Genomic DNA, 19935 nt, shown 5'->3' with positions numbered 1-19935 from the left:
TTGACCTCTTCGTCGGTGTCTTCTTTGTGTGTGAACACCGTTTTTTCACCAGGAGATATTTGTTTTATTTAAATTTTTGCGTCTGTCGCGTGTTAGAAGCGTCATGAACCCCCCACACTCGCTCGCGGGGAATCCAGCGATGGATCCCCTGCTTTACTACCCGTTCTCTCAGATAATAAAAATAACTGCAAATGATGGTGACTCCTCACAGATGAATAATTTAGATGAAAACTCTTGTTTATTAACACATACTTAGGTTTTCACCTAAATAATAAAAAAATATATACAAATGTTATCATAGAGAATGAACGTGTACAGTAGCGGACTGCAAAATATGCAAAAGAGTCCTGGCATCCTTTAACCGTAGCTGTAAAGTCAAAACTATTTCATTAAAAACAATGTAATTGACACTCTTGAGTGGAACAAACTTAAAAAAATCAGAGAAATTGTCTCAATCCGATTCAAACTGTAAATCACAATGAATGCACGAGGTTACAATAATGAATACAATAAAAAAACAAAACGCCAACACGACCCGTCTTTGGATCAGTGAAATTAAAATCAGAAACACAACAGATTTAAAACTGTCTCCAATGTGCACATTAAAATATACACTACGGAAACAAAGGCTTGGGATGACAAAAGATGTGTAAAATAACCGTTCATCCATAAAGGCAAATAATAATAATGATTAACCTTTTATTTCTTTGTACGTCTGTCAGGTTTTAGCTCCAGATGAGTCATTTAATTCAACGTTTCAGTCAATACCTGACTGTAACGTTGAATTAAAGGTTCTTTATAGAGCAGGTGTGTGGGTGTTAACTTTCTACCTCGGGCGTGTCTGCTCTGCCGACGCACTTATCATAAGGAACATTCAGGTGTGGAAGAGATTTTTCTAAGAACTGCAGCAGTACCTGATGGCTGAGAGGAGGTAGGACTTCTGAGGGCAGAATTTTTACAACTCGCCTTTTTCTCAGAATAATACGCGATACAAATCTAAAGCTGCAGTTGAAACATCGGACTAAATTTGTCGTCTTTATGCCTCTTTTATTATTATTATGATATCAAGTTAATCAGAACTACAACTAAACAAAACTACTGTAATCTATGAGGCAACTGAATTGGCGGTATGTGTATTATTCTGGATGTTTTTTTGGTAAACTGCATGAGCTCCGTGTCAGTCAGCTCAGTTGTGCCGCTGCTACTGCATCACTGTCCTCATCTGTTACATGTAAGACCTCCTGGAACATGGAGAGGACGCGGCCGAAGTGAGAGCCTTCCCAGAACACCTTGCCACATCTGGTGCACACATAGAAGAGTGGTATCCTCGGCAGGAGGGCAGGGGGCACGGTGTGGAGCTGTATGGGCGCCCCCCCGGGAAAGGTCAGGGTGTCGGGGTCCAGCCCGGAGAGGGGGGCCCAGCGACACTGAAGAGCATACCTGGGGAGTTCAGGGGTCATGCAGGGGGTCAAGATGTCACCAAGCTTCTCGTCTTCCTGTTGATGGGACGTCTGTTGTGTGTGTTCAGTGTCCTGGTCCTGCAGAAATCCTGCAGGCAAAACATGGCAATTTAGTGACTTCTGGAAAATGGAGTGAGACGGACACGCTAACAGCTGGAGTAATTGCATGTAGATGTGTCCTCGTGTTTTCTATGCTGTAACATCTGGAGCCCAGTAAAAATAAAGCCCTTCCCATATTACTGAGAGAGTTGAGGTGTGTCGCTGACCTTTCTGTTTGAGCATCCTGACCATGTCTTCTCTGGGCACTGCCACATACTGATCACTGTTACACGCCTGGACAAAGAGAAGAAAACAGTCATTAGAAACAAGGTTAAAAGAAATGTTTTCAAGAGCTTTCATTCCACAAAAGAGCCTCAAGGAAAAGTTGATCTTTAGAAATTTTCCCTTTAATGTATTTACATGGTTTTGAAACAATTACTGGGACATATGCAAGTTTATGTTCTACTAGGCAAAAACAAACACATTCAAATAAAGTGGTGCCATGATTTGTAATTTTAGCATTATCACAAACTAGCTCCATCGCTAAGAAAATGTAATAAATAGTGTTGAGGTGCTAAACCCCCTCGAAAAAAAAGAAATCAGTAAAACTTTTAAATTGTAATTTGGAGAGAACATGTAACAGCTTTGATCCAAAGCTTTAGTGAGCAAAGTCTTTTGGCACAGTTCACTACATATAACAAAAACTTGTTCCATTTCCTTATTGTTTTAAAAACCGACAGGCATTTTGTGACCAAACCTAAGTCAAGCCTGAGAGATGAAAGCCAGACCAACGTGACCAAACCCAAACTCGAATATTATTAGAACATTTTCAAAAAGGTCATAGCAGGCAAACGTTTTAAAATCCCTCTGTTATATAGCAGCAATGCGTATGAAACAACTTTCCTTCAGTAATGCTGTGGTAGCTGCAGTTCACCTGTTCAAGTCAAAAAGTGTTGGACCCGTGTAAAAACCTGGTGTAAAGCAGGACCTGATAACTTCTGACTGATAGCAAACAGACATTTTTCCCTGGTTGTTGCTTCGGTGTCAAGGGGCCTAAGTGTTACAGAAAGATCAGATCAGTGTGTGAGTGTGTGTGTGTGGAGGCAGCGTTTACGCCTCAGTAGCTTTCACATATCCATGCCGTCCCATCCTTCTCCACAGTAAAAGGTCTCCCCGGTGGGACATTAGTGACCCCTTGTTTGCCGGCCCCTAACATGCAAACACACACTCGTCTGTAAGCCATCCTGACAGCATGTCAGTGCTAAAAGCCTTGTCAACACACCTGAGCTCCACCCAGCAAACAGCATTCCACTTAGAGGTAGGCTATAAATCAGACCGGGCTCGCAGACCTCACAAAAGCTTTAAGCTCACCTAAAGCCAGTTTGTCTCTTTATCTGGAAAATGTTTAATGAAGACTGTGGATCGGGAGCATACACCCAGTGACCCACCCAGTGCAAAATGATATTGTCTCCTCTGTGTGCACATGCAGAGCAGTGTTTGCCTCGGTGGTGACTGAGGTCAGGATCGGAGAAAGCTGCTAGACAGTGGAGGTGTGGGAATAGCAGAGGTGTCATCTCCTGTCTTGTCTGTGGGAATGAAGCTCATCGGTCCCTCAGTACATTCTGTATTCTGCTCTTTGTATTTGAACTTAATCTCTCTCACACACTCACAGTTAACATGCATACACACACACACAAAATTCAGAGACAAAACACTGCAAAATGCACACAGGTTACACTGCAGTGCACATAAACCACATGCTTGCAAATGCTCACAGCACATATACACGGCTCACACATACGAGTGTGTGGCTGCAGCCAGGAAAACAGACCCAGCTATTTGCTCAGCTCAAAGTTTCCCAGAGTTGAGCAAGCCAGAACCTGCTCTGAACTCTCAAGTCACGGACAGACAGGCAGGCACGCAACATGGATGTAAATAATTATATTTGCAATTAATCAAAACACAGGGAGTTAGATGAGCAGAGATCTATAAGAGAAATACACTGCACAAGTGAAATTGCAATAAATGACTGTATGGGAAATGTCTCAGCGACATAACACAGTTCATAATGACATGAACATATTTACAGATAAAACATATTTGAGGACACACACACTGGTTGAAGTGCATTAATGGATGTGACAAAATGAGCCTGGAGGTGAGGAGTTATATTTGAATGAATACAGATGGTCGTTCTGTGCCTTCATTGAAAAATGGAAACTGGGTTGGACCAGATGATTTTGGGGACTTTTGCTCTGTTTTTGATTCGCTACAGAACACTACTGGAAGACTGGATTCTTCACATAAATGCTAACATTTTCAGGCATGTTTTTTTTCATAACGAGGACACAAAGCTCAAACGTACACAGGTGCCTTCTCTGCAGGTCGGCCTCAGTAGACTGAAAGCACCGTTAAACCAATTTAAATGTGGCATGTTTGCACAGGCAAAATATTATGTTTGTGATCATAATGAGGAACAGCATGTGGCTTCACTCGCTGTAATCTGTGCAGGACGGGCAGCTGGACTAACCCGCAATCGGTAAACACGGCCATGTTACAGATTGTGTCTTAAACATGATCTTGAAGTGCATCTCCCCTCTGACTGCAACTCTTAAGCGTCTCCTCATGGCACTGAACAACAAATTATGTTTGAAAAGCTTTAAAGTGGCATTTTCATTGTAATAAAAACCGCACAGAAAAGCCTTGAGATCAAAATTCCACCAAATTTAACGCAAGAACAAATAAATATCACATTACTTTTATTTTCATTCAACCCTACATACGTTTCAGGCAGTTGCTACATGGATTTATTTCCTCACTCTGTCTGCCCTTTGTTCCCCCTCTGTGTTTTTCAGGGAACCTCCTGCATTCTCACACTCCGTGTGGCCGAGCCAGAGAAAGAATGCTCCTTGCCGTGACAACAAAGGCTATCTAAAGTGTGATACTGTGTTTCAAAGGATGGGAGGTGGTGGAAAAAAGAGGAGAGACAGGGGATAGTGGAAAGGAGGTAGGAAAGAGAGGGAGGGGAGATTTTTCCCTAATGTGCTCAAACACACACACACACACAGGCCCTGTAGGCAGCTCCCATGGGAAAATGTTTTAGGGCCGATGTAGGTCACATGGCTGGAGCAGCCAATTGGGCACTGGTGATTTGATTCAAATTGTGGTAAGTCAGGTAAGGGGCAGCGTGGGAACAGAAAAGAAGAGCAAGAGCTGCGTCGTCGTTTCCCTTGAAAGTCTTGTCTTTTCCTACTCGACGTGAATCCCAACTCCAAGTAAAGGTTGCAGATACTTAATTCTAATGTCTAAGAAGGTTGTGGTCTAAAACATATACACAGTATATAAGAAAAGAAATGACAGTATCCCGTCCAATGACAAGAAAAATTGAAATGCAACTTGTAGAGATTCATTGTTTTTCTCCCATCATTCCGTGTCTGGGAGGTTTTGCCCTCTCTTGCTTCCCTGTCATTCTGTTGGGCACATATACCATTTTTTCGTGGCCACTGTGAAATAATGTAGGTCTGACTCCAATGTAAATGGGATGGCATGCTGAACTGGAAAAAGCAGCCCTGCACTACCATAGAAATGATGAATAAAGAGAAGCCAACAAGCTGTAAGCACTGACTTTATCCTCTGCTTTCCCACACAGCCACTGAGTCAGTCTGTTTTTTAAATGTCTTCTAAAAGTGATTGGCAACATTTACCTGATGGATCCAAATTTAACGCAAAAACGTAATGTTTTTTGGTGGAAGGAGAAGGGACTGGTGACATTTTACTTTTAACACTCTCACACTGAAGGAAACACATGATTTCAATGTCAATCACATTGACATGTCAAGATTTTATGTCATGGTGTAAAAAATAAGCCTGAATACCATTAGTTGGTCTCAAATGTCTGACCAGTATCCAAAGAGGTGAGTCTCAAAAACAAATGTTTTAACTGATTGATTATTGCTCCTAATTAATGAAATTGTTTCTGAATAATACACATAAATCAGAAACTATTTCATTGCTTTCAGACGCGCACTGAGCTCCGCAGATCTTCCATATTTTATAATGTCCGAGTTAGAGGCTCATGATTATCTGCGGACTTTCTCCGCTTGGCCCCCTGGTCCATAGAAAGTCAGGATCCATAAATGCATTAAGTCAATAAATGATGAGCATGGCACTACTTCAACGTACAGGTAAACGTTTTTATTATATTACTACTAAGCTTGTACTTGCATGGACAAAGTGCTGCAGCTTATTAGCGCATTTGGGCATTTTTCACTCTATTCTTTTTAAAATATAATCATTCCTGTAAATACTGTATAACATACCTTGGATAGGATCAACTCTCTGCTGCTGTAGCAGGACCTACCATGAAAGAAATGCTGCTTTGACCCAGTAAATGTACTTTCCCACAGTATCCTGAGGGTGTCTGGCCAGTGTCTCAGCCCAAGAGTCTGAGGTAATTACCAACTGTGTTAACTAACCACTACCACCTGACAGCAACCTGAACTTGGACCACAGCTGAGCCTGTCTGGGCTTGACATCACACACACCTTCCTCTGACTCACCCTCACTCGCACACATGCACAAACACACGCACATACCACAAAAGGCATGGAGAAGATGTATAAACTCACATGCAACTTTCTCACTCACCCTTTCCCTGACTCATGTTGCGCCCACTAATTTCACCTGCATGAAACACAAACTGAAGCAGTCATATAATTTCCTTCCTGGTTTTCATGTGGAAATAAATCACCCAGTTGTGTTTTGAAAGTGAAAGTTTTCTGGCGAGTGCAAGTTTGTGCAGATACTGTCTATACTTACTGTGTAGGAAAGCAATAGGGATGCGTGAAGAAGATATTACAAAGCCAGAAAACCTATCGGATAATCAAATACAGACCCTACGATGTAAGACAGAAAATCATTAAAATTCGAATAAAAATCATGTATATTTGAAGAGCCGTTATTTTGTCTTGCTCATTATACTTTTACTGCATCTTGTTTTCGGTTATAGATTTTATTTTGAAAGGTGCTACATTTATTTATGTTTATCAAAGACATTGTGCTTCTTTTCTTTAAGCTATAACCGACAATCTCTTCACACATAAGACTGTTTTATGTGCTTCACGATATGTAGAGAAACATTTCTAATTTCATGCATCGCGAGCTTCCTCGCCCTCTTTCTCTTTAACTCTTGCTCAAGCTCTCTTTGTTTCTTCCTCTTGTCAACTCTGATTTCCACTTCCCGACCGTTTTCTCACCCTCCACTCGCTCCCAACGTTTCTGCCTATTCTTCCCTCTCTCCCTCGCTGCCTTACTCCCTCTTTATTGGAGCTCACTAAAACGGGTAATGAAGAAGATAATAGTCTCGAGTCCAGCAGATAACAGTCTAGCGGTCACACAAACAGCACTAATGCTTTCCCTTGGCTCGGCACAGTCAGTTAATTCTGTTTTTTACCCACTCAACCTTCAACCCCCAACCTCAACCCCTATCTCTCCGTCTCTCCAGTTAAACCCATGTCTCCTCTCTTGTTAAACGTCTTGCTTGAAGCTCCCTCCCTCTACCCCCTTGCAGTTTCCCTTCAATCTCCGGCTCTCCTTCTCTCTGGTTGTCTCTCACCTCTAACCTCTTTCTTTCTCTCTTTCCATCTCCAAGTACTCTTTTTTTCCTCTCTCTCCCTCTCTTTCTCTCTTCAGACACCAGATATCTGGGGCCAGCCTAAGCCAAACAGCTCAGGAAAACAGCATGCTGAAAAGATCTGTTGACAATAGTGTTCACTGGGCAATGGGGTTTTGAAGTGGGATAAAAACAGCTCATGTAAGAAGCATAAAAAGCTGGATTAAACCACAAGCCAGCCTCTATTGATATGTTGCTTTTTATGTGTTAAAATTAAAACTACCAGACTAAACAGGTACTGGGGACAATGTGATTGATGGCACATGACTTTCAGCATTTACCCGAAGGTGTTTTTCAACTGAAGTATTATATATTTTGAATGTCAGTGTTGGGATATCACAACCGAAAGCTTCTCTGTATTGTAGATCAGCCAAAGGAGAAACTATTGGTCTACTAGTTTCAATAATGATTATAATAATATAATTTAGACACAATAATGTTGGCTTCAGGACATTATGACGGGATTTATGATAATATTATTATTATTGTTTGAAATGATACTGTGACATTTTGTAGATTAAATGAATAATAGATAAATTATACTGCAATTAACTCCACTTGTCTGGACAGCACTAAACAGAAAATAAAAACAAACTGAATCTATGGACATTTTTATAAATTTTAAAAAGAGATGGAAGAAGATGTTAAAAGATGTTAGACTGATGAAATTAGCTCATGTCTCAGAAACAAATGGTTGGACGCTGTAGTTTTTTGCAAGCAAACAAATAGTAATTTAACAATATAAGCAAATTTGCTGTAAAAGACAATCAGAAAAAGAATTCTTGCAAATGTAAAAAGTAGGTCCACTTGAACGGACTCTGGTTTGAGCCTGAAAAATCATAAATCATGGGTATTTGTTGTTCTATACATGAAACCAATAGAACTCGGGATTATTATCACAACTTATTAACAAGGTTCATCTGAAAGAAAACACCACCTTCCTCACTGCATTATGTTGTAGTGGGGAAACCTGGGATCATTCGTCTTTTGTCAGTGAGGCAAATGGTGGGTTTTGTGTCGCTGTCATATGTTCTCTCAAATGCAGAGCAGACCCACAACTGCCAGTCCACATTTGTCTTTTTGAGTCAGACCTGGTGCTCCAAATGTCTCCCTGCCGTTTGTGGCTGAGGAGTGACGTTTAAACACACTTCCACACGAAAACAGTCTAAATATGCTCATTTTTCCCATGCCTTCACTGCACCCATTCAACCCAATATTACGACATCCAGAGCTTTCCTCGACATGCGCTAACAGTTCTCAAACTGTCACTACGCCCACACGCAGCCCAAACAGAAATTCCAACCACTCAACCTGATGCCATCCGACTAAACTACATGTGTACACGAATACAAACAGACAGCCTCGTCATGGGAGAGCCACCGGCAGATTCCTGTGCTCAACGTTTATCGCTGCTGGTGCATATTCCCCCCCCCCCCAAGCCCCCATCTTCACCACTTCTCGTATTTTTCCATCTTGCTCATCTCCTCCTGATGTTGAGGCACGCAGGCATGCAGGGAATGTTATTGAAATGAAGAGTGAATCATCCAGGATCGTAAATATTGACAGTGGCTGCTGCTGCTGGTCTGGGCTGTTCTCTCCTGAAAAGCTGAGAGAACCCGGAGGGAGTCACTCTCCCACATGGCTTCTTGACAGACAAGGTGTCCCTGTCCGGGTGGGGGGGTACCAGCAAAGCATTTTACATGCAGGCTGGCCTGTGTGTCCACTGGTTTGAAAGTTGAATGCTTGCACAACCAGATGTGTGAGCCCCTTAACAGCAAACACATGGTATTGTATCGTGCACTATCACAACGGGATTTAAGCAGAAACCACAAAGTTAAATGATGGTGAAAATGACTGGGATCTTCTGTGAAGACATTGTTTCATTGATTTCCTTTCCAGTGTTCCAGCACTGAAACTAATAGGTCAAACCTCATGCCTATCTTTGTACTTCACTATCCAGCACCACTTCTAAGTGCTTTTAAAGTTATTTCAACCTGAACTGCTGCATTGTTGTGGAAAACCAGACATTTCTAGCTGCTCAGCTTGAGATTTACGTGGGATATGGCACCCAAACAGAAGCCAAGTGATACAAATACTGTTTCTACATTTGGTGAATTCCAATGGGAAAATCATTGGACGGAAGCTGCTTTTAGACATGTGCTGAACTCCAGATATTCTCCTGAAATTATTAAGAAGGGCTGAATAATACAGCAGGATAATGTCCAAAGAATTCACAGCAAACGAATAAGCACGGTGATGAAGTTTCTAACATACGACAGACACAAAGCAATGCATATGCACTGAAGGTCCTGTAATTCTTTTAGGACTGAGGCAAGCATAGTAACCCTCAAGTCTTCTCGTCTGATGTCAAACACATGGAAAAAGAACAAACACAGACAAAAAAGCTGGTGATCAAAGGATGGTGAGCCGTGTAAAGATGCGATTTTACTCAGACCACAACTGATGGGAGTGACATTCTGTACCAGATATACATCATTACTGCTTCAAACTTCAAACTCAGACCACAGTGAGATTGTGGAGCAGCTCTCACAGACATCACAGGTATTATCATGACACACACACACACACATAACTCACAGTGGACAGGCTATGGGAGGGTGAGATAAAGGCAAATAAAAGAGGGAGAGGGCTTGGGGTTAAGTGGCAGTAATGATGCAGGATAAGGAGGCATGTGTGTGTGTGTGTGTGTGTGTGTGTGTGTGTGTGTGTGTGTGTGTGTGTGTGTGTGTGTGTGTGTGTGTGTGTGTGTGTGTGTGTGTGTGTGTGTGTGAGTTTTAAACTCACTTCAAAGTGTCTCAGGAGCCTTGTTCATGTCAACAGGAGACGCAGAGAGGAACACAACATTAGAAAAGCAGAGATGTAGAAAGGAGGGGGTGTAAAAGGAAGAAGTACATGATGGTGGGATGGCGAACAAAGGCCGCAGGGAAAGGGAGGCCTGAGGTGGAGGAGGGTAATAGAGGGTTAAGGAGAAGTGGGTCGGAGGTGAGAGGTTGTGGGCAGCAGAGGGAGGGGGGAGGTGGGGGACTCCCGGTGAAGGGGTTCACCTCTAGTGTGAATGCAATGAGGTAAAACCAAAAGAAAGGAGGATGGAGAGAGTTCCTGTGTCATACACCCTCCTTAATTCCACCCTTCCTCCCCTCCCCTCCCCTCCCGTCCCCTGTTTGGTTCCCTTCCTCCCTCCCTCCGCTACCGCTGCTCCCTCTCTGCGACCAGCCCCAGCAAATTCCCTAGGGCCAGGGGCAGTCCCCTTTCAGTCTCCAGTGACACAGTAATTAGAAGTGTGGGAACTGAATCCGTCCCTCTTTCTGAGCCCCGCACTCTCACCCGCACCCCTCCCTCCCTCCCTTGCTCCCTCCTTTCGCTGTGCTACCCTCCCCAACCCCAAAACAGCCCTCGGCCCCAACCCGTCCCCTGCACTTCCTTTGCCACCTCTCTTTTTGTACCCCACCTCCGTTCTTGATCTCAGGAAGTGGTACATACTCTCAGAAACAAGACTCCCATGGGCGTGGGTAAGAAATATGGTAACATATCAGGTTGACCTTATATCTGTACTTACATTGGTATTTTTAGATAATTATAGTTTCAAGAATGTCTAATCTATTTGTGATATAATACATATCTTCAAATACATACAATTGATTGTTTTAAGTGACATTTTAAGGATATTGAAGATATGATATCTCCTAAAGTCAGACTCAATTAAAGATCATTAGTCTTTCAAAACCCATTCTGACTCCTCTGCCACCTGTGATGTCCATGGGAGCTCCACATCACACACACTCACACACATCGACACACACACTCAACCCCATACCCCTCATTCACCCCCCCACCGCTCCACCCCCGGCCCACCTCACCCCCACCTCCCCTACAGCCACAGAGTCCTCTATCTCTTCGAACAGAGCAACGCTGTCTCTCCCGCTCTCTGTCAAGCCCACCACCACCACCACCCCAACCCCCATTCGCTATCTCCGCGGCGATAACCATGGGAACAGCAGCACTGTGGGAACAGGCTACCAGTTGACCAAAATAGACAGCAGGAAAATGGAGGGAAAGAAAGAAAGAAAGGGCTCCCTGCGTCCAAGGAGGCCTGTGTGTGTGTGTGTGTGTGTGTGTGTGTGTGTGTGTGTGTGTGTGTGTGTGTGTGTGTGTGTGTGTGTGTGTGTGTGTGTGTGTGTGTGTGTGTGCGTGCGTGTGTGTGTGTGTGTGTGTGTGTGTGTGTGTGTGTGTTAGGAGATTCATGGGATCATCTAGACAGACAGGTACTCAGGCACTCCAGTCACCTCTGGTTTCCACCGGCAACAAAGAAGGACGATGGGTGGCTTGAGTTGCTGCATTAATTCATTAATGGAGATGCAGCTTTGGTTTGAGTCGGTGGGACGTGTTGAAAGCTCGGCTTCTCACACACTTACACACACACACACTCACACTTTTAGTGGTCCGACATTACCTAGATAACACTGTCCCGTGCAAAAAGGCTACACCCTTAACCACAAACACCCACACCCACCCAAACTACATACTAATACTACACCATCACACACCCAGTCACACCCGCAACCACGCACCTCTAAAGGCTCACTTGCAAACAAGCATTCAGACTGAAAGTTTACACAGCAAGTTCAGGAATGAGATGACTGGAATGGTTGGCATTCAAAAATTTGAGTAGTAGTGCAAAGCCTAATCTCAGGTAGTCTCTGATTCACTGAAATGTGTTGACATTACAATAATTACGCACTGAAATGCTCTTTGATGAGAATACATGTTGCCTGTAACACAGTGTGTCACAATGCAGTGGGAACTACCACAGGGGAGGTTTTGGTGGCTGTTTACTGGCAGGTGTTTATATGCACGTTTGTGGACAGGCATCAAACGGTGCAAGATGCAGTCACAGAAATGTACAGGTGTGTAGTTTAAATATGTTTAAGTTCAAGCCGTCCAATCCATAACCACTGAGCACTCCTGTAACCAGAGACCAGCTTGTGATGGGATCTCAGCAGCTGCAACACCCGACAACATGTTCTGACCCATGAATACTGACACACTCATCTTTAAATTCTGCCTTCATTTTGACCTCAGCTGCACACCTGTAAAGATTTGTGACTCTGTTGCAAAGCCAAAATCTCAAAACACACAAACACAGTTGTATTATTTGTATTTAGAATTGTTGATCTCGTATTTTGCAGGAACCAAAGATTTTCTAACTTATTGCTTGGTATGTTTGTACTTGGTCCACAGGCAGTTCTGCTGGTCACCAGAGAGTACACACAAGAATACAGAAGTCTGAACACTCGTCTCAGCCGTCGCATCATGAGTTAAAAAATGCCGGGGTGCAGTTCCTATGAGAAACATAGATGCTGGCTTTCCTTGGCCTGGAAGAGGAGGAGGAGGAGGAAATGGGGAAAGACGCAAGTTGCGCATCATGGGCTTTTTTTGTTTTTTTTATACCTAGTGTGGGTCTAATTTTCCATTCCATTTATATCTCAAGTCTCTCAATAGCGACTGAACTCAACCTCCGAACTTAAAGCATTTCTCTATGATTCGTCTATTTCCTCTTTTATATTGTTGATACTGATTCTGTACACTGGACCAACCTCAAGTCTATTTTCTTTATTTCCTTTCTTCCCCACTATTGCTGTGTTTGTCATATAAGTTGTCTCTGTACTCTCTCCTTCTCTTCTTTCCAATTCCTATCAATTCATCTACCCTCTTGATCCATCTACACTCCCCCCCTTTGCTCTTTCAGGCTTTTCCCAGGCCAAGTAGCCTGACCTCTCCAGCTTTCTACCTCTTTGCTCCCTGGGGGTGGAATTGGGGGGGTGTCTGCCTGCGACCATTCCCAACCCGCAAAAACTTTCACTTTAATCTGACTCTGTGGGTAACAGAGGAGAAAGAGAGAAGAAGAAAGAGTGTGTGTCTTTATGTGTGTGTGTGTGTGTGTGTGTGTGTGTGTGTGTGTGTGTGTGTGTGTGTGTGTGTGTGTGTGTGTGTGTGTGTGTGTGTGTGTGTGTGTGTGTGTGTGCCCGCCAAGTCTTGAGCTCCCAAAGCAAACAGACTTCTAACCTCCTGATAGCATCACATCACGCAAACTGCCGGCTTTGGGCAGGACCACAGCAAGACAGAGTTTTAAGGTTTTAAGGCTGAGCTGGTCTCACATTCCCAAGACCTACACATGCTCATACAAGCAGCGAACATGAACACAGATCAGACATTTAAAGAATGTTCAGACCTACATTTAGAATGTAAACTGTGAAAACACGCAGTCAGAGTGATGACATACACAGCTCTTTACATGAGACAAGCAAAAACAGAAAGACATTAAGGCATCATTACGGAATCAACCTCCACAACACAGACCACTTACATGCACACACAAAAAGTACAGTTGTGGAATTTCACAAAGCACAGACAATGTGGAGGGGGGGGGGTTAGCATCTATTATCTCTGTCTCCATGCGGTTTAAATTTAATTGTTGACACAACTCATTCTCGGAAACTGCACACACACACAAGCTTGCACTAACACACAGCGTGCACATACACAGGGGTGTCGGGAAAAAACAAAACAACTCAGCCCACAGTGGAAGGGGTTATTGTTGTAAAGATATATAGGTCAGTGGCTCCCAGTGTGGTCAGGTCTCTCTCTTATCAATTACATTCATCATATTCACATGGCGCTGAAGGTGTAAATAAGTTGGCCATTGATGGTGAGAACTGAAATCTGCAGGGCTCTGGTTCCTGTGCACCAGGAGATACTTTTTACACAACTTTGTCATAGATGCAGTTGCAAATCTACAGTAGCGCAAATTACACGAGGAGCATCCACCATGTCAGACGTGTATTTTTCTCATCTCAATAGTCACCAAAACTCCATAAACAGGAGACAGGAAGACCCATACAACTGCAGACCTTCAATAGCCCTTCTTTTGTGTGACGCTAAACACAGACAACAGACCACACACATTTATCACGCAGAGAGTCAGCAATCATGAACTGAAAGGTAGCTAAAATTATGCAGTAGGTAACCTAACATTAGCAGAACCCAGCAGGGAAGGGGTAATACAATTTGCTTCCTAGAACTCCTTCATGCCACTGGGGATTTTATCGTGAGCACAAACCTGCCTCGGGCAAAGTATCTCTACTAGTCAAATATTGTTTTATAACTGTTAATTGTCTACTGGAGCTTATCCAGGCGTTCAAAACATGTGAAGAACACGCCAGCACACACATGGCCATAAAGTTTCAGCTCATATAGTTCTGCAGTCTTGATTTGGGTTTGAAAAATAAATCTGATAAGCAGTCTTTAATCAATCAGTGAAAAGAAACTGGCTCCACATGCTTGCGTTAAGTTTATTGTAACCCTCATATTACAGGCTCCAACTTACAATCAAGTTATTCTACCTCCTTGAAGTCACAGCAAACGGATCACATTAAAATAAATCACTTCAAATAAAAAGGTAAGGTAAGGTTCTGCTGAAAGGGCTCATTCATAATATCACATGTGAGCAAGAATGGCATGACTGCATGTGGAGTACAGTGACCTGAGTGACTAAAAGCAGGCCCATGTGCCACAGAGTTGTGACAACAACCCAAAACCCCTCAGCTATTTCTCACTGGCAGGTATTAAGCATGACTGCCAAGAGGTCTTTATTACCCGAGTTGTGTGCAGCGCCGGCCGAGTGAGCTTGGATGATTTGCTATGTTGCACTGCGTGTTGAGTGCGGGAGAATGATGTATGATTCACTAAGCTGCACAGACCCAAGATCGTATTTCACTATCGCAAGGGAAACCATTATACCGTGGCCGCAGAAACAAAGACATTCATACCAGCAGTGTCTGGGAGAGGAGAACACGATTGTTAGGACTAGTTCTCACAACAATTTTGTAACGTTATTAGATTTCCACTTTAATAATTGGAGCAAAGGTTGTGGATAACCTTCACGAAAGGAAAGACAACCCATTTGGATGGGCACATGCATTTTCAGTGAAAGGAATTGAATGCAGTTGTTCAAAATCAATATTATACAATATAATCAAATCTTTATGCATTTTTTTGCACCGTGTTTCATTTTGTTTAGTTCTCAGCATTACAGAATTACGTTTTACAATTATATTTAACATATGCACCTAAATAAATGCATACACCTTCAAGTTGTATTACAAAGTGAAAAAATAATGCACTTTTAATAACAAAATCTCTGCTATCTGTGTGGTACTGTTGTCATTAGCTGACCCAAGCTTTGTTATTATACAGAAGAGAATTCTGCCTCCCTTGGGACACTATTTAGACGCAGAGGGCAATCACTCAGAGCAGCACAGTCTGGCCGTGCAGCTACTGTGCTCTGCAAAACATGAGAAACTTCCTCTTTCTGTGTATGCTTGAGAGGAAGGCATCAGTAAGTGGTTCCCTCTCCCTGAGCGGCAGGGGAAAGTAGACCCTCTCGAGTGCCTCTCGGCTTCCCCACCTCCCCCATGAGCCAATAACGCAGTCAGACAGAGACTGAGAGAGACACACACACACACACACACACACACACACACACACACTCACACAGTGTGGTTTCTCCTCTGGAGGGGAACATAAACAGGGCCGTCTGTCTGCGAGCGGAGAGCTAGTTCTCATGACATCACCACCCAGCAGGAATGCTCTGCTTTGCCCTGTCAAAACCCCTCCGCCAGCCAGCAACTCACTCACACACACACACACACACACACACACACACACACACACACACACACACACACACACACACACACACACACACACACACACACAAAACACATGTTGAATGATTTATGCACGTCTACATATTCACAGAGAAAATGTACCATATATTCAACATGCACCCAAATGGCAGTTTGAGCTATTTTCACACCTCAGGTATTTTCTTACTTTGCAATTGTTTTTTTCTCCACCGCTCACAGACCTCTTCTTCCTCTGCATCTCTTGCCAAATCTTCATCACAGTGTTTTGTTCATTCTCCACCATCGTTTCTCATTCTCTTGTATCTGCATTGCCTGTGCAGTTCACAGTGTCAAACCACACGTAGACCACAGAGAGCAGGCGTGTGAGAGAAACAAGCTAGTTCATGTAAAAGCACCTGAGTGAATAAAACTATGTAACCTATGAAAAACTTTTGTGTGTGTGTGTGTGTGTGTGTGTGTGTGTGTGTGTGTGTGTGTGTGTGTGTGTGTGTGTGTGTGTGTGTGTGTGTGTGTTGTGTGGGTGTGGAGGACATGGGAAATTACGCACTACTTCATTGTATTGGTGTTTGGAGGAAAAGCCCTATTGAAGCTCTCCCTCCTTCCTTCTCACCTCTCTTCCTCCCTCTCCAACTCTCTCCTCCCTTTTCCATCCCTCCATCACTTCCTGCCTCGTCTTTTTCTTCCTGACCATCTCCTTTAAATTCCCTTCAGCTATCTTCCCCTTCTTGTTCCACTTTCTTGCTTCTCTCTCTCCATATCAGCCTGTCACTGTCATGTGTTTCTTACAGTTTCTCTCCCTTCTCTTTTCCCTCGTCTAGGTTTCTCTCAGGCTTTTGGGGAAAGCAGGGCAGGAAGCAGCTTGGCTCTCAGACAATGGAACACATCAAAAAGCAGCACCAGCCTAACCAACTTCTCACTCACACACACACACACACACACACACACACACACACACACACACACACACACACACACACACACACACACACACACACACACACACACACACACACACACACAGAGAGAGCAAGACAAACAGGACATTCCAGCTGCCGGCTGCACCGGATTCCTCGCCTTGGCTAATCTGAAACGGAGAGTGAGACTGGGAGTGGAGTGAAGCAGGGAGGCAGGGTGAGAACTGTGGGTGAGGGAGAGCAGGGGAGATGGAGAATGACAGGGCTATGCAGCGGTTGAGGCTACGGCCACACTGATACGTATCTGGAAAACGATCTCCGTCCAGATGAGTGTTTTAGCACGTTGACACTGGTCATGTGCTGGCAGGTAACATTTTCCATTTTCAGTTAAATGCCTAGTTTCAGAAAATACTGTGTCATTGTTTCCAAAGTCTCGGTTTCTGCCTAACCCTAAAGAAGCTACGGGGTTTTGAAACAAAAACAGGGCCAGCAGCGTTTCCAAGAGTCTCTACTTTTGGGCCTCGAAAAGATGCATTGACTCAAGTTCTGTCTGCAGCTAAAACTCAAAAATGAACCAAATTGGTTTTATGTTTATGTAAAAAAATGAAATAGACATTGGGGCAGGTGTGCAAGTGTAATTTGAATGTGCCCGAACATTGTGAAACACCGGTAACACAGACTATCATGACATCCCCGTTCTCATGTCTCAAAGAGGAAATGGGTTTTATTGTGGTATTGATAAAAATGAGGTCAGGCATATAGAACTTGTCAAGCCACAACAGATGAAAAGCAGCCAGTAGCTACATTTCTTCTTTTTGTTTGACAGTTAACATTATGTTTTTATATGATCCCTGACAAATTAAAATTTGCTGTGATTTAAATGTAAATTTGTGTTTAATTTCAATCGACAGACGGGGAACTGTTCATGACCTTCCTCATCAACCTCTGTGGACAGTGTGTCTGAAGGAACAAATGTGTTGCATGAATACACAGAGCAAGGAATTAGAAATAAACCAAACAGAAGGAGAAGCAATGCTAAGTCAAATTGAGGAGGTGAGGCAGAGCGAATGAGCAAAAGGGGGAAAAGAGAGAAATTCTGAGGCCATGTCTACACTGTTAAAGGCCAAATTAAAATACAAAATTGAATCTACATGTTAGAATATTTCCAAATGCATTGACATTTCTTACACAGGTGAGAACATGACTTCAAGATCGCACAGCGCAGGAGTTCACTTTGCCCTTATTCCTGTCTCACACAAATAAACAACTGTAAAATAATTATATGGTTGACAGACAGATGTTATATGTTTATCTAGGCCAATTAACTGAATCTATTCACCTTAAAACACAATGTAAACACCTGCACTATGTGATTGGCAAGACTCACATGCAAAATATGCATTACAGGAAAAGCTAGAACAGGAAGATGCCTTTTTAAGCGATTGTTATCTTTATAACTATAATTAAATGCACATACTCATCACTCCCAATAGAAAGATAAAGAGAAAACCTCAGCAGCATTTGAGCAACTACAAATTCACACACTAGCTCACTCACACATGCTCGTGCATACAGATACAAATCATGCATGCACCAGCACAAACAGGTGTCATTGCGTTGCTATGCTATCCTGGGGCCAACTTGACTGTGGGAAAAAAGAGAGCGCAGGCATGATTTCATAAGGCCAGCCACTCAGTGAGTGATGTCTCATCATCTTCCTTATCTATCTGTATGTGTGTGTATGTGTACCAGGTTTTGTGTCTGCTCAGGCAGCCGTGAGAATCAACTTGAAAATGAGTCAGGGATCGTCGTTAAAGACACGTCCCACCGGTTACACGCTGCAGGTTGTTCCGGGGGGATTTTCATCAGATTCACAGTTTAATCATAACTGTGATTCTACAGCAGACTGAGTACAGGGTTAGGGTTTAACATATCTGCTAAAGATCAAATGTGAATATCTATAATGTAAAACTTACATTCAATAAAGGTTGGGCTGCACAGGGATTCTTAACCACCAAAATGAAAGTGTGATCTACAGGTCTTTCACATAAACAGTGTGGCATATAAATGATGAACACAAAAACAAAACAAAATATGAATAACAAATTAAAACAATTATAATAACGTTATTGAGCACCAGCGTTAATGACAGACCTACTCTTTTTAATTCTGGCATGTTGATTTGAACCATATCACCCAGTCCAAATGATTTAATTTCCTATGATTAATCCAATTCACAAACGAATACATCTGTACTGTACATATCATAACAACTATGACTGATAGTTTCCCTCGCAGAAGACTGTGAACCATTGTTTCCCATGACTTTTATGAATTGCAGTGTTTTCCAGGGAAGCAAACAGGAATACTCTCATATTTGTAATGGATGACTCATCTCCAGAGAAAACATTACACCCAGAGTAGTTAATATTTGTGGTCATGTCCCATTTGCTCACTCATTCATAAACTCACACACTGGAGTGACACGACAATTATAATGGCCTTTTTTCCTGATCTGGCTCCCCTACAGACAGAAAGACGGCCAGAAGGACAGACAGCTTGTCGCCCCCGAGACAAACAACAAGGAACAGACAAAGGACACGGACATCATCAGTCACTCATTTCAGCACCCACAAACTATTAACATGTGTGTACGTGAGACAGTGGTCGTGAGAGTGCGTTAAATGTGAGCATCACTTTCTCCAAGTGTGTGTTCACTTTTAGCACATTCTCAAACTTAATTTGTGTGCGTGTGAGTGTGTGAGTGTGTGCACAAGTAACAGGAGACGCAGAGCCCTCGCCACACACACACAGTGGGAAATATTTGAGATGGTTTCCCTCGGAATGTCTTGGCGTGCCTATGGAATGCCCCCTCCCACCACCCCTCTCATGTTGTCGCTCCTCCAGTCTCCGGAGAGAGAGAGAGAGAGAGAGAGAGAGAGAGAGAGAGAGAGAGAGAGAGAGAGAGAGAGAGGGGAGGGAGAGTGGGAAATAGGCGGGACGCGCAAATCCGACTCCTGTTTTGTCACCACAAAGAGCGGTACATTCACAGGAGACGTCAGATGAAGCCACAGGGCTCAAACACACTTGCAAACAATGAAAATGTGTTAGAGACACTGTGTGTT

General features: G+C 43.2%; 1 protein-coding gene across 2 annotated transcripts in view; it reads right to left on the bottom strand.

Moving 5' to 3' along the window:
• Positions 1-216: 216 nt before the first annotated feature.
• Positions 217-19935, bottom strand: part of exd3 (exonuclease 3'-5' domain containing 3) — a 37287-nt gene continuing 17568 nt past the window's right edge. Inside the window, exons 20-22 of one of the 2 annotated variants that reach the window (XR_004698882.2) lie at positions 16084-16208; positions 1727-1793; positions 1478-1549 (exon numbers count right to left, since the gene is read on the bottom strand). Coding sequence is in view for 1 of the 2 variants with exons in the window: in XM_035184640.2 (XP_035040531.1) it covers positions 1182-1549; positions 1727-1793 (435 nt within the window). In the remaining variant the exon portion in view is untranslated. Of the gene's footprint in view, positions 1550-1726; positions 1794-16083; positions 16209-19935 lie in introns of both variants that reach the window. The other variant, XM_035184640.2, reaches the window with a different exon arrangement.

Source organism: Hippoglossus stenolepis, chromosome 18 (genome assembly GCF_022539355.2).
Source record: "Hippoglossus stenolepis isolate QCI-W04-F060 chromosome 18, HSTE1.2, whole genome shotgun sequence".
In the NCBI taxonomy this organism is placed as follows: Eukaryota; Metazoa; Chordata; class Actinopteri; order Pleuronectiformes; family Pleuronectidae; genus Hippoglossus; species Hippoglossus stenolepis.
Note: the sequence above shows the minus strand (reverse complement) of the source record. Positions and strands in the feature narration are given on the sequence as shown.